The sequence below is a fragment of the Sciurus vulgaris genome (genome assembly GCF_902686455.1).
Source record: "Sciurus vulgaris genome assembly, chromosome: 2".
In the NCBI taxonomy this organism is placed as follows: domain Eukaryota; kingdom Metazoa; phylum Chordata; class Mammalia; order Rodentia; family Sciuridae; genus Sciurus; species Sciurus vulgaris.
Genome location: NC_136462.1, coordinates 98,600,313 through 98,615,514, shown reverse-complemented (window position 1 = coordinate 98,615,514; position 15,202 = coordinate 98,600,313). Strand labels below are relative to the sequence as shown.

General features: G+C 39.3%; 1 protein-coding gene and 1 pseudogene across 3 annotated transcripts in view; one reads left to right on the top strand and one right to left on the bottom strand.

The window, feature by feature from the left end:
* Window positions 1-2,962: 2,962 nt before the first annotated feature.
* Window positions 2,963-15,202, bottom strand: part of SLC27A2 (solute carrier family 27 member 2) — a 38,292-nt gene continuing 26,052 nt past the window's right edge. For both annotated transcript variants that reach the window (XM_079129940.1, XM_079129939.1), the window contains 5 exons: window positions 11,414-11,504; window positions 10,600-10,798; window positions 9,031-9,128; window positions 4,573-4,703; window positions 2,963-3,447 (listed from right to left, as the gene is read on the bottom strand). In XM_079129940.1, the coding sequence (XP_078986066.1) occupies window positions 3,271-3,447; window positions 4,573-4,703; window positions 9,031-9,128; window positions 10,600-10,798; window positions 11,414-11,504 (696 nt within the window). In that variant the 3' untranslated portion in view covers window positions 2,963-3,270. The remainder of the gene's footprint in view (window positions 3,448-4,572; window positions 4,704-9,030; window positions 9,129-10,599; window positions 10,799-11,413; window positions 11,505-15,202) is intronic.
* On the top strand, window positions 12,609-14,605 carry LOC306655485 (archaemetzincin-2-like; annotated as a pseudogene). The gene has a single exon. The product of its transcript is annotated as an archaemetzincin-2-like (transcript).

Sequence of the window (15,202 nt, the reverse complement as noted above, 5' to 3'; positions counted from 1 at the left end):
TTACAGCAACTAAGCACACATGACCTATACCTCAAGGTGCTTTTCTCTGTGTTAATTTTCCCCAAAATGTGGTCCCCAAAAAACAGCACCAACCTCACATGGCAGTTTGTTAGAAAGGCAGATTCCAACTCCAATTCCAACTCTGGGAGGTGGGAACCAGCATTCCATATTTTAATAAGCCTTCAAGGCAATTTTCTTTCTTTGTTCCAAGGTGATTGTCAGTGTTTAAGTATGAGAACCATTGTTCTATGTGTACTAAAAGCACTGAATTGTTTGATTAGCTCTTTTCCCCAGTAGAAAAACTTACATAGAAGACTGCATGTTTAACAGGTTGTGTGATGAACAAGCAACAAATAATTATTGCCCACTATGTACCAGGCACTGAGGATATAATAATGAGCAAGATAGACAGTCTCTGCCCTCATGGAGCTTCTATTTTCATAGATGCATAAAATCTGAGCAAAGGGAAAGAGACAATCTTTTTTTTTTTTTTCAGTACCAGGGATTGAACCCAGGGGTGCTTAACCACTGAGCCACATCCTCAGCTGAGTTGCTTGGGTTCTCACTAAGTTGCTGAGGCTGGCTTTGAACTCTCCATCTCTTGTCTCAGTCTCCCAAACTGCTGGGATTATAGGCATGCACCACTACACCCAGAGGAAAGTGATGATATTAATGGAATGTACCACCAATCACATATTCCTTGCCACCTGGTGTTTAGTGTGCTCTGGAAGATAGCAGTCCAGTTGACGAAGTGACCAGTTAGCCCACCTCCCCTCCAACTGTGCTGGGTGATGCTGAGTAACACTTTCTTATTAGTTACCTCTTTACAGACTTCATATAGCCCCACCAACTGCAATGACAAAGTAATGATGGTAGAAAAGTTAAAACATATGGAAAAGAACTCAGACGGTCCTTCTAGGGGTCTCTTCCAGTCAGCTGTCTTTGAAGGTCTGACCTGAATTCCTAGAGAGAGGCTTGGAAAACAGTAGTGCTGAGCATATCTCTTGGTCCTTAACAGGGATCCACTAAATGCTCCTAGAGTGGATGTATGAATGAACAACACATTTAAGAAGTCATTTTTTAGGGTGGGTCACTGCAGTTGGTCAGTCTTCTCCATGCCTGTACTCTCACTGGCTTCCATTTCAAATGCTGACACTTCTGTTTAATACCCAAATTATTTTGGAGCATGGAACATTGATTACAAATTTATAAACAAAAATCAGAGACCCACTGAACATCAGTTTGTGTTAAAAACATCCATTTATGCTTTCAAAGCTAATTTGTGCACCTAGTTCTATGGATATGATTTCTGACCTTTTTTTTTGGGGGAGGGGGGTTCCTAAATTGAACCCATGGGGGCTTAACCACTGAGCCACATCCCCATCCCTTTTTTAATATTTTATTTAGAGAGAGGGTCTTGCTGAGTTGCTTAGGGTCTAGCTAAGTTGCTGAGGCTGACTTTGAACTTGCAATCCTGCCTCAGCTTCCCAAGCTGCTGGGATCATAGGTGTGCCCAGTGATTTCTGACCCTTTTAAAAGAGATAAACCAGTCTTTAGAGTGGCATCTCTCTCACAGGTGGTAGCTTTCTTTTGTTTATATGCATGAGATCCAGGAGTCAAGGATATTGTGCTGGTGCTCAATTCCTCATAATAAAGCTGTGTACCTGGCTGGAATCAGGGAGGTCTGGGGAAGTGAGAGGCTGAGGAAGTCATAAGGTTGGGAGTGGAGAAACTACTAGAAAGATATTATAATATACAATATTTCTAGTGCTGTATTAGAGGTGAGGGTGGTGGTCTTTCTCATCATATATCATTGAGGCTCCCACGGCATGTTGCCTGGGGCTTTATGGGGACTAAGTTGAGGGAACTGGGACTTCTTGCCAGATCCTGGTCATTGAGGATGCCTGAGGAAAGGAATCTTGACTACTGCTAGGGAGGCTGGGTGTGAACTTAGGTCTCATCTTCTAAATGTGGACTCAGTCAGTGACTGTGATGATCTTGTGGCCTAGGACAAGCTCTAGGTAAGAATGCGTCCTAAGTATCTCCATCCAGGATCTACTTCTGAGATGGTTGCAATTGATCATCGTGGAGGGCAAGAAGTGCTTCTCAGGAAGGGAGGCAGCTAAATGAAGGAGAAAGGGTTTTCTGAAAGGGTTCCTCAGAAGGTCCCAACCCCTCCTGTACCACACCTAAAGGCTCCAGGTTCTTGAACAGGCCAGAGACTGTGGAGTAGAATCAGTTCCTGCCTGTGAGCATGGCACACAATTCCAGCTGCCCGTGAGAGCATGTGGTGGAGTGCTTCCTAGAGAGCGGGGACTCAACCTGGTTCACAGATACATTATATTTGAGATGCATGGAAGTTTCAAAATGTTGAGACTTCATATTTTAAAAATTGAGAGATTGCATGTAAATCTGGATTTCTGTTTTCCAAAAAATTAGAAGATACCAGCAGAACCTGGTCTGTATTCCTGCATGCCAATTATCAGCTGACTGATAATTGACTGATAATTGAAGCTGAGTAGTAGCTGTTTCTGTTGGCCATGTTCATTCCTGACTTGCTTCTATCATCCACATTATTGAATCCTGAAGACATGCGAGCTCACCACCCTTGATGTAGCTACAAAATATTTACTGAACACCTTACATGTATATGAATCTGACACAACAGACTTAGGCTTCTTCAAAGACTATGGATGGCATTGCCAACTGTGGGATAATGCTGTTTGGACACAGTAGCTAGGGTGCTAATGGGTGGGAAGAGCTGGTTTCCTTATAGTGGAGCTGGATTTCTGTTGGATTGTTCATTGCAGGTTTTCCCTGCCCTCTGCCATCTTTTTAAATCTAGAACACATTACCATTATGAGCTGGACACCTGTGACAAATTACCAGTGAGGCTGTCAGGTTTTGGAGTAACTGACAGTTTCATTTAGAATAAAGTTAGTAAAGAACCCAAGAGACAATGTCATTTCATGTGCTGGTGTTCATCTATTTTATTATGTATTTAAAAAAAAAATAAGGCCATCTCCAATGAGCTCAGTTTACAAATACAAACAGTAGGTGCACATTGAAAAAATAATTATTTCTAAATCTTTTCACTTGCAAAGGTTCAGGTATAATTAAAAAACAACTCTTCCCTTATATATATGCATGATTTCTAAAAAAAATTGCATCTCATAATCTTCAATCAAATTAAAGATGAATTATATTGAGTGGCTGTACTAAGTCTGTTCAGTTTCTTTCTGGAAATGTGAGTTATCCTCCTGGGGATATTCAGATTTTTAGAGTTTTATCACTTACGGCTTTATAAATGTCCTCCGTCATAGGCACATATGTTTTTGCAGTGTCATCCAAGAAATATAAGGCATCTTTGATGACTGTGGGATTAAAGCCCTCTTCCATAAGAGTTACTTTGCGGTGTTTAAAAGTTCCAGTGATCTCCAAGGTATCCTGAAAAAAGATCAAACATTGTGTTGAGTTTTGCAATAGATTAGGAGGCAGGGTGAGGAGTAGGGGTTGGGTAGGTGACTTGCAAATCATTGGCACTTGTGGCTCATGGGAAAGCTGTGAAGTAAGTTTTTGATACCCATTTGGCCTAATTTCAGAAATTCCATGAGGGGGCCCTGTGTGAGGGATTTGTTTCTTCCATTGCCTTATGGCCTTAGGATCCTCTATGGGGCAGAAGGGTCTGCCAATGGTGAGATACCTGCAACTAGATTTCCCAGCAGAAGCGGTGGTGACTGGTGCTTGGTAAGGCTATGGGGATCCCTGGGGTGTCTGGGCTGCCAGTGGGGTGGGAGGAGGGATCATTTACACACAGGAAGCTCTGGTGTCTCCATCTATTTCTTAGACTGAATACTTCCTTCAATGTTGATTGAGATCTCTGAAGATATTTCATGTTCATGTGTTTTTACCATCTGGTTGCAAACCAAATGTCAGTGTTAAATCAATACACATCAATAGAAATAACCCTATACAGTCACCGATATTAGAACTTTAAGAATTTTTCCTCAAGTCTTCAGTTATAGAATCACAGAGCTTAAAGTCTGAAAGCAAGAGTGTTGAACCAACTAAAAGAATTAAGTTTTAGAAAGAAAAAAGAAATCCCTATGGCAGGATTGTCAAGTTTGGTAGTTCCAACTGGCTAATGATGCCTAATTAAATTTTACCCTGTGGGGTAGGACTTTGGTGTATTTTTGTGTGCCTTAAAATTGAAAACAATAATTAGAATTATTGTTCTATTATTATTAGAATAATAGAATTAGAACATTTCTATTTAAAGTGTCTCTCATATCTCACCAAACACGGACTTAAGAGTTTGGTTTTTTTTTTTTTTTTTTTTGCCAAGACTATTGGTGAATAGTCTTGTCATTTCAGGGAGAAAGGGATTAGAATTGGATTTCTGTTAGCTATATTTTCTGATATTTTTGCTTCCTTGTTGAGCTTCTTTCTGAACTTTCTGGAAAAGGCAAGACAAATTTGCCAAATGTGGTCACCAAGGGAGAAGGGGAGTTGTTCCTTAAGAGATAGGGGTCTCTGAAAGAGAAGATAATTGAACTTGATAAGATGTTTCACCTGTATTCTCAGAAACCGAGGCCTTGCATAACTGGGCAGGAAATCAGCAACATGCTGAAAGAGTTTCTTTCCATCAAATTCGTGATTTTCTTTCATCTTGATGGAGGCCATGCCAATTCGGCCCTCATGACCTAGATATGAGGTGAGAAAACATTAGAGGTGTTGAGGCTGTGAGACTTCATTAGTTCAAGGAAATGTGCACTGAGACCACTTTTTAGAAAAAGACCAATTTTTTTTTTTTTGGAATTTTTACTTCAAATACATGTCAAGTTTTTCTTAGGTGAATATACTATTACTCATAGTAAGAATAATGATAGCTATGCATTGATTGAATTCTTACTAGATATATATATATTACAAATTATCTCATTTAATACTCACAACAACTTTATGAAGGGGTACAAATGTTATCTCTCTTTTACAGATAAAGAAGTTGAGACTTTAAAGCCATTAAGAGACCTGATCAAGATCACGCCAAAAATACCAAGCAGGGTCAGAAACTGAATCCAGGCAAGTTGGCTCCAGTTCTATGCTCATGACCATTGTCCTTCTTGGCAGCCTGTACAAAGATATCTCAGTGGGACACAGGTCAAACTTGTGGCGAAAAAAGTTGATTTTGGATTCTAGTGACTAGTCCTTGCTCCACCAACATAAATCAGTGAGCTCAGGTTGTTCTTTAGTTGCACCTCCAGGCACACCTTGGAGACTTATTTATTTAATCAAGGTTCCTAACAGCTTTGCTCTCTGCATCTCAGAGAAGTTGCAGGATAGGAAGGTGAAGGCCGGTGAGGGGTGAGCTGTTTAGTGCCCTTTCATTCATGTCCATGGCCACAAGAGACTGTGCACTCCACAGAGAAAATAGATCCTAACAGCAGGGCTGTTAGTGGAGAGGTATTCAGAACAATTACCATTGTTTTCTTGTGAGGACAGTGGTAATTAAGTATTAATTCATCTTCTACACAATCCAGTAGCCCAGTGGGAGTCTAGGTCCACTTCCCTGAACTACTTAGCTGTAATCAGAGTTGGGGAAGGAGCCGATCTGGGTCACCTGGGCCCCAGCTTTTGAAATCTCTCCCATGGTGATTCTGTGTTTACCTATGGCTCTAAAGAATACCAAAAACCAAGAACAACAGCAACAACAACAAAAAAAAAACCCAACAAAACAAAACCAGAAAAAAGAAATGTCCCCTCATTTGGTTTGCCTTTCATCTGAAGGTGAGTGGCAGGGCACCAGACCCTCTTTCTTCATGGGTCCCTGGCACCTGCCTCAAATGTCTTTAATGAGCTTCTTTAAGAATGAAGGCAAGAGATGATGCAACAGAGAAATCTTCTGCATCAACTAGCTCCTTATTTCTTGTTCTGGTAGTGACAAAGCAAAGCTGGAAAAGAGGCAGATGGGTCTATTGGGTCTCAAAACTCTGTCCTGATTTATACAGCTTGGTTTAGGATTAGCTCAGCTCTAGAAAGAAGGTTCTAGTCTACAGCAGTTGTGGGCTAAGTCTAAAGATCAGTTCTGGCTAGAGGTTCTCTAGAACTGCACTGTCCAATATGGTAACCATTGGTCCCATGTGGTTATTAAAACTAAAATTTAATTATAATTAAGTAAAATAAAAAATGCAATCCCTCAGTTATACTAGCCATGTTTCAAGTGCTTAGTAGCTATATGATGGCTATTGGCTACCATCTTGGATGGTGAAGATACACATCATTTTTGTCATTGTGTTACCAGCAGCCTAGCACAGGAACCCTGCCAGGATCCTGGCTGCCTGGATTCAGGTAGCTGCCTACCTAAGAAATAGACAAAAGGTGGAAGTTTCTTCTCTTTTCCTTCAAAGCTGGTTTTGAATAAAACCCATTATCCTACCAATTTGAACATTTCTGGAGCAGTGAGCATTGTAACCCTAGCTTCTTCCCCCTGTGCAATACTAATGTCACCTGGCAACGGTTTCAGAAAGCTATGTTGCAAATGGAAAGTTCTAGAGAGTAGTTGGATTGTTCTGGTGTGACATCTAGAAAAAAGTCATCTCCATTCTAGGGCCAAACCTGGATGTTCTCTCCTGAGATCTGTGAGGGCTTTGCTGAAGATCAATCATGGTAGACTGGTGCCTTACTTTAGATGAGCCTACTGCATTTCCAGGTTGGGATGGGACTGTCTTCGGTGGATAGGAGGCCAGGTAGCAGCAAGAGTGGCAACAATAATTCAGAATCTGAAAGTATGGAGGGACTGCAGAGTTCATCTCTAATTTTTCACTGATGCAAGAATTATACCAGGATCCCAGGTAGACAACCAGCCTCTCTTTACATGCCCTACCTGGTGGAACATTCCCAAACTCAGGAGAAAAGTCCACTCAATTTTTGGTCTCTCTGGTTACAGGAGAGTTTTCAGGCTGAAGTTTTCTTCTGATCATTTCAACCCATTAATTTTAGTTCTGATCACTGGGGCAACACAGAATACCTCATTCTACCTGACTATCTTCTAATCATTTGAATTCCATTAACCTTCTCTTCCTTGTTCTGCATTAATGGCCTCCAAGTCTAACTGCTTATTAGACTTATTGGGGAATTAAAAAAAAAAAAATAAGACATCACCAGATTTCAAGTTCCAAACCCCGGAGTTTCTGATCATTAGATCTAGGTTTTAAAGTTTTCTAGATGATTTTGATGATTGACCAAATTTTGGAAACCACTGGGTTTCAGTGCTTCTTAGATTTTAGTTTTTTTTTTTTTTTTTTTAATTGTGGTAAAACACATAACATAAAATTCATTTTAACAATTCAAAAGTGTACAATGAATTCAGTGGTACTTAGTGCAGTCAAAATGTTGTACAATCAGCGCTAGAATCTAGTTCTAGAACATTTTCATCACTTCCAAATTAGACTTTAGTGTTTTTAAGAATCATTGGAGGGCTTCTGAAAACATCTTCCTGGATCCATCTCAGAGGTTCTGATGTAGGAGGTCTGGGATGGGCCTGATAAACTGCATTTTTATTTATTTATTTTTGCATTTCAGATTTTTCCATAAGTTTTATTAGTGCTTTATAGTTGTAACAATGGTGGAATTTGTTGTTGCCTATTTGTACATGTACACAATATAACAATATAATTTGGTCAATATCATCCCACTGTTTTTCCCCTTTTCCTTTCCTTCCCCCTCCCCTGATCCCTTTCCTCTACTGATCTCCCTTTGATTTTCATGATACTCAAGAAACTTCATTTTGAACAAGCTACCAGGTAATATACTTATGGTTGGTCTGGGGATCCCACTTTGAGGAACACTGGGCTAGGTCCTTCCATTCCATTTTTCAGATTCTCTCAACTTCTTGTTTGCGATACCTTTTTAAAACTGAGCATTTAGAAGCACATACAACTTCCCAACATGGCTTTACGAGAGCCCGGTATGGCACGACGGTTGACAACCATGACTCGGACCCTCGTGTTGTGTTAGTTCAGCCTAAAGTCTGGTACATTGTCCTTGGGACCCTCTCCCACTTGGTGCCTTGAGATGAGGCTATACTTTCCATAGAGTCAGTGTCAGCGGGTCATAGAGAAACAGGCAAGAGAGATTGTCAAACATTCTTCAAAAAATAAAAGGATGGCACATATGGTCATGTAAAACTGTCACAGCTCAGGAAAGAGAGACTTTTGGATTTCCACTTTGAATACATGGGTGAGAATTCAAATACTGAGTTCTGGGGGAAATAATAATACTCCTAGCATCTTATATTTGGACTATGGTTTTGAAGTTTCACTCCTCTCTGACATCTATGATTAAAATAATTTTTTCTCATGACAACGCTTATATGTATATTTGATAAATATATGCCTAGTATTTATGAATTAAAATAAATTAATTCTCCTGACAATCTCAACTGCAGGGCAAGTATTATCCCTAGTTTTAGTGATGACTTGCTTGAGGTCAAACAGCCAGGAAGTATTGCAGCCAGGATTCAAGGTTAGACTGGCTCTTCCTCCTCTGCTGGTGAAAGTAGATCTATAGATTCGGTCATGGTGATACCACTCTGTGATGATCATGAAACTCAGTGAGCTGGGGATTTGCTTTAAAAAAAGAGGCTGAGTAAAATCAGCTCCTTCCCAGGTTTTCTTTTCAGCAACTGTAGTTGCTCTTATTTGTGCTGCCCCATTCACCATTTCTCAGCTCTTACAAACTTGATACATCTTTCCTCCAAGAGTGCCAGACACAGCATGGGACACTGCATTTGGGAGACTTTGCTTGCCTGAGAGCCCAGGAAGAGTGGAGCAGAACTACAGAGAAAGGCCAGCCTAGATGTACTAAGTTTCCTCTTACTAGGGAACATAAAGCTCCTTATACCCTGGTGACAGAAGAGTTGTCAAATTCTCCAGCAGGAAGGAGGAAGCAAAGACAAAAACACCCTGAGGTTAAATTTATATTCAGTACCTATATGAGATTAGGTTCAGATGTATAATATCTTGTACATACCTGGCACAGGCACTCCATAAACATTCACTTCTTGGACAAAATCAACCAGTCCTACTATGTCGGCAACTTCTGTGGTGGCCACATTTTCCCCTTTCCACCTGGAAGAAAAGGCCAGGTTAGCAGAGGTCACTGGTGATTTCTGGCTCAGGTTGCAAATGCAGAGAGCAGGTGTTTCCTTCAGACCTCTTTGGGGTGGCTGGTCTCATCTTCTCCCTCTTGGTTCCCTCAACTCCCTAACTTAGTCACAGCATTCTGCTTGAGGAATAAAAGGTAAAGGTATAAAAGGTAAAACTAAAGGTATGTGGGATTTTAATCTTGCCAGGCAAAATGTGACAATGATTGACATTTTAATGTTAAAATACAATCTTGGCTAAGAAAGGCACTGGAAATCAGAAACAAATCTTAACTATATTTCGCTGTTTAGACCTCTCACTTTCCTCATTAACCAACTTCAGTTGCTATTTAATTCATTAGTGAACTTCTATTTAATAGAACTTATATTTGTATTTCAAGGTCTCAAGGCAGCAAGAAAACTCTTCATTAAAAGGGAAAAAAAGTCATACTTTTGTTACAGGGAGGTTATCATGCTAAGGCCCACCAGGTACTATTTTTCACTTAATAAAGGGTTGAATTTTGTTTTACATAAAAACTCTTTAGGTCTCTTAGATGTATCTCCTTAATAACGTGAAGGTGACATTAAATAATGCTTTGAATCTTGAGTTGTGGAATATTGGGGAAGGAGGGAATCCTGAGAATCATTGGGACCCTCATGAAATGGGTGAAAAGAATTGAGGTCAAGAACCATTATCTGCTTTGCTAACACTGCTGGTCAGGAGTGGAAGTGACCCTGGGAGCTGGATTCTCATTCAACCATGCTCATTGTACTTCCAGTCTTTCCTCATGCATTTACGTCAAAAGTTATCATGAGCTTCTGGCACTGCGCTAGGTGCTGCAGGGTGGCCAAGCAGACACAGAGCCTGCCCTTTGTCAGCAAGTTCTCACAGGAAAGAAGCCTGTGTCAGAAGGCTTCTTTCCAACTGTGCTAATGTTGGGGATTAACTTCATGGTCTATTAGAATGACTTTCAAAGTTCCTTTTGCTGTCTCTGGGGTTCCATGGGAAACTATTTGGTCAGGGAGGGAGGAGAGAGGGAAGGAGAGGAGGAGGAAGGTCTCTGCACCTCTCACTTCCTATTTAGCCAGATCAATTCCCTTATTAATTGGCATTTGATTTTGACTGAAGAAAAGTCCCATGACTGGGAACAGTGTGAAAATCCACGGCTGTCCTCATAATACGGGACAAATGAGAGTAGTTAGACGGACTAAGCTCCAAAAATCAGACACAGGTTTCTTGCCTTATTCTTTCTACTGTGGCTCAGTCAAGTTAACTGGGCATTAGAGTACTATGCTTCATGCATTTTGCCCTTTATTCTCTGGGCATACTGGAGGTTGAAATGACACACCAGAGACAGGAGGAAATGAAGCAGCATAGCTCAAGTGGAACATGACTCTAGGAATAAACCAAATTATGTATATGTTTAGTTTGGGCTCAATAATGCAGAAAAACCAACCGGAATGTATCTCCAACTCTGTCATGGAAGTAGACGAAATTTTCATGATCAATCATTAAGAGATCTCCACTGTTGAAATACAGGTCTCCTTTCTTAAAGACATCTTTCAGTTTTTTCTTCTCAGTCTGAGTCTTTCCTCCAGCATAGCCGTTAAATGGTGTAAGTTGTGTGATTTTGCAAATTAGGAGTCCAACCTCACCTAAGACAGAAGAAAATCAATTATTATTTTGTGCGTTAGAGATAAGAAAATTTTATTTTCAACTTCCTCTTAAAATTGATGCCATTCAACCCACTGTTAATAAGCTGGCTGCAGAAAGTGCCATTTTCATGCACATGTTCAGATATATCAAGTACATGCATATACATGTATGGTACCCATGCATATATTAACACCTTGCAATTATTTGAATGCTGATCTTGTACTGACAATGATTTATGCACGTAACTAGACAAGACCACCTAAAGCTTTGCAACCATAATTACACATTTCTTCCTACAAAACACCTTATAAGCAAGAAGTTGTTAAGCTGCATTAAAACTATAATTATGTTACATGTAGTGACAAATTAGTTCCTAGAGAGGAGAAGCAGAAGCTAATTCCTACAACTATTTTTTTTTGGGGGGGGGGTGCTGGGGATTGAACCTGGGCCTTGTGCTTGCAAGGCAAGCATTCTACTGACTGAGCTATCTCCCAGCCCCCATATAACTATTTTTGAGGGTAATTAAACTATGTGGAAATAACTCATTAGTCTTAAAAGTCACTTGGTCAAGATAAGAAAAGTCACAGGATACATGAATATAAAGTCCACTGTACCTTTGGGAACTCTGATGCAATATCCATTTCCATCACGGACAGGTTCGTCTTTTTCCACATCATATTTGATCAGTTCATAAGTTATAACTTTCTAGCAAAATTAAAATATATCATTTTAAGTATAAGTTCTGTTGCAGTTTTTAAAAAATATTTTTTAGTTGTCAATGGATCTTTTTTAAATTTTATTTATTTATTTATATGTGTTGCTGAGGATTAAACCCAGGGCCTCACTCATGTCAGGCAAATGCTCCACCACTGAGCCACAACCCCAGCCCCCTGTTGCAGTTTTTATATACTTCATTATATAAAATACATAAAGTACACATATTGTAATGTACAGGGTGGTGAAATTTTGCACTTGTTTATATCCATGTAGTTACTACCTACTTCAAGATATTAAACATTCTCATTTCACTTAAAACGTTTGCTCCCATTCCTTTCCATGAAGTCAGTCACCATTGTGACTTTTATCATCATCAATTAATTTTAAATCTCAAATGAGAGAAAGGAATGTATGCCTTTATGTCTGCTTCTTTCATTCAATATATCTCTGAATATTTATCCATCAATGTTTGTGGTTTATTATTTATTATTATTAGTTTTTGTAAGGTTGGGGATTGAACCCAGGGACTCATGCATGCTAGGCAAGTGTTTTACCACTGAGCTATATCCCCATTTATTATTGTCATAAATTTTCCCTTTATAAATATACAATTTTTTTTGTGTCCTTCCGGTTAATGGGTATTTGTGTCCTTCCGGTTAATGGGTATTTGGATTGTTTCTAGTTTGGGCTATTATAAATTAAGCTGTTAGGAATACTCTTTTACATGTGTTTTGTAGACATAATCACAAGTGGGTTTAAAAAATCTTATATAACCTTCTATTAATATAACATCATTAAATTTTTCACATTTCCAGAGACATGTTATACAAAATATTCAAGAATCAGAAGTAAAATTATTCCATACCCTTGACCATAAAATTAAATTTCTATCACACTTAACATATGATTCGGTGAGATAAATTTTAAATTTAGGTAATTCAGTAAGAGCAATACTAAGTATATTATTTTACCTTCTAATGGAAAACTATAAATATGACAGTATTTGGATATAGTTGTTACCATTCATTTCATATAAATGAAATGTGTCCATTTATAGTTGTTACCATTCATTTCATATAAATGAAATGTGTCCATTTCATTTATATCCTAGTCTATGGGATAAAGTAATCAATTGCTTCCTTTAATAGGAGCAGAAAACTTCATTAAAAATACAGTGGCGAGGCCTGTTGGGGGTGAAGGCACCCTCCACAGTACCTTCCAGACATGCCTGTCCTTGTAATGTAAAAATTTCAATGGGAGCCTTCCTTTATAATGGGAAGGATAAAAGCTCTACACAGGAACATGATGTGAATGGATGAGACCTGTCATTATACAAGTATTACATCACTCTGAACAGACACTAAAACAGCTCTCATCTCTAAGAACCCAACACTTGCATCACAGTACGAGAAATTAGATGCTAGGGAACATCATTGAATGAATGAAGCCTTCCAGACAACCAGAGATCTCTTTGGACTCTGCATTCACAATCAGATGGAATCACCTCCCATCCTGAGGTTCCCCCAAGACTTTGAACAGTTTTTTAGTAATCCCTACAGAAAGGTACCCTCTCCAGAGATGCACGGTATTTATATACTGTCCATTGGATCTCTGGGAAACACCAGGGTTAACAGTGAAGAATATATTAAATGGCTCAAGAACTACTACCAAGCATTTTTCTATGGATTGACTGTAAAACTCAGAAGGGGTTTCTGTTTCTGCAACAAGGTGTTCTTTTATAGTGAACGATCACATATGCAATTTACAAATTCATGCAGGGCATATCCTGAAGTTCTTAAAAAGAAGAAACCTGAAGATGCCTTCTGTGTTGTGGGAATAACAATGATTGATCTTTACCCAAGAGACTCCTGGAATTGTCTTTGACAGGCTTCTTTGACAGATGGTGTGGGGATATTCAGCTTCACTAGATATGGCAGTGATTTCTATAGTTCACACTATGAAGGCACAGTGAAGAAGCTCCAGAAAAAATCTACCAATGACTGCAACACTGCCAGAGGTTCACATGCCTGATGCAAGCATTCAACCACTTGGAGGAAGCTGACTGTCATCCTCTAAACTTTTGCCTTATCTTTTTATGTAAGTTGCAGTGTGCCATTTAGCTTCAGTATTGCAGAAAGATACAAAGCACTGGTAAGGTGGATTGATGATGTATCTGCTGACACACCAAGAGCAACTCTGAAAAGTAGTCGTGAAAATAATGTGAATTTGGGGCTGGGGTTGCAACTCAGAGTGCTTGCCTAGCACATGTGAGGCACTGGGGTCAATTCTCAGCACCACATGTAAATAAATAAATAAAATAAAGGTATTTAAAAAATAATGTGAATCTACCGAAACCTGTGGAAGCCTTTAAGGAATGAAAAGAGTGGATAATAAAATGTCTTGCTGTTCTCCAAAAATAAATACCTTCAGATAGGAGTAATTAAAACAAATATTTGCACATTATGCTCTCAAAAACAAAACAAAACAACAAAATAAAAAAAACAGGTGGCATTTGTGGTCAACAAATATAAAGTTTACCATTATTTGCAAGAATGTGGAGAATTTCTGGATGCTAACACTTCTTCCATATCAATTGCAGAGGTATCTTGTTTCTCCTTTTAGTTGTTAAAAAGTGGTTTTGTTTATAACACATTGCAATCAATGGATGAGAAAGCAAAGAACTAGTAATGTATGGCAGCAGCTTCTAAGGAGGTTTGGTAGAAAACAACCTTCTCTGTAAATACTCTTTCTGAGCATCAACAATACCAACATTTATAGCTTGCTGGCCCCCTTTTTCTGAACTCCATGTAGCCTTGCTCTATAGGGTTTGGGCTGGTCCAGGTTGGATTGGTGCTATCTAGAAAACACTGACCTTCTCAGCAATGCTTCCAGTGGGCAGTAAATTTCCATTTTCAGTCTGTAGTAGAGCTGCCCAGTGAAATTTTCTGCAACATGGGAATGTTCTAGATCTATCCTGCTCAGGGTGTTCACATGTGACTATTGAGCTCTTGATAGTGTGAATGAAGAGCTGCATTAAAAATTTTATTTCTATAATTTAAATTTTAATAACTAGTAGCTAGTGGCTATTGTATTGAATGGTGCAGGTGTGGAGGACAGGGGAGAACCCTGCAGGGTGTGGGTTTAGCTGTCATTGTCAGAGAGGTCCCTGGGACTGGGAAATGCCTTGAGCTCAGACCAGAATATAAAAAATGCAATGGCAATGATCATTACAGCTACAATTATCCAGGGCTATTATATGAAAGGCATTGGCCTCTAATGGCTTTTTCATACAGTGTTTGGTTTAATCCTTTCAATGATCCTTATTAACACTGAGTACAGGTTAGGCATTGGGCCCAAAGTTTGCTCTTTTTATTTTATTTTATTTTTTTGGGACTGGAAAATAAACCCAGGGGTGCTTTACCACTGATCACATCCCCAGCCCTTTTTATTTTTTATTTTGACAGAGGGTCTTTTTAAGTTGCTTAGGGCCTCACAAAGTTGCTCAGGCTGGCCTCAAACTTGTGATCCTCTTGCCTCAGCCTCCTGAGTCACTGGGATCACAGGTATGTTCTACCATGGCTGGTTGCTCTTTTAAATCTTTGTTTTGGTTGAGGCCTAAGGAATATAAGTGACTTGCCCAAGGTCATTCAGATGATATATAGTAGTGCTGGGATTTGTAGTTCAGA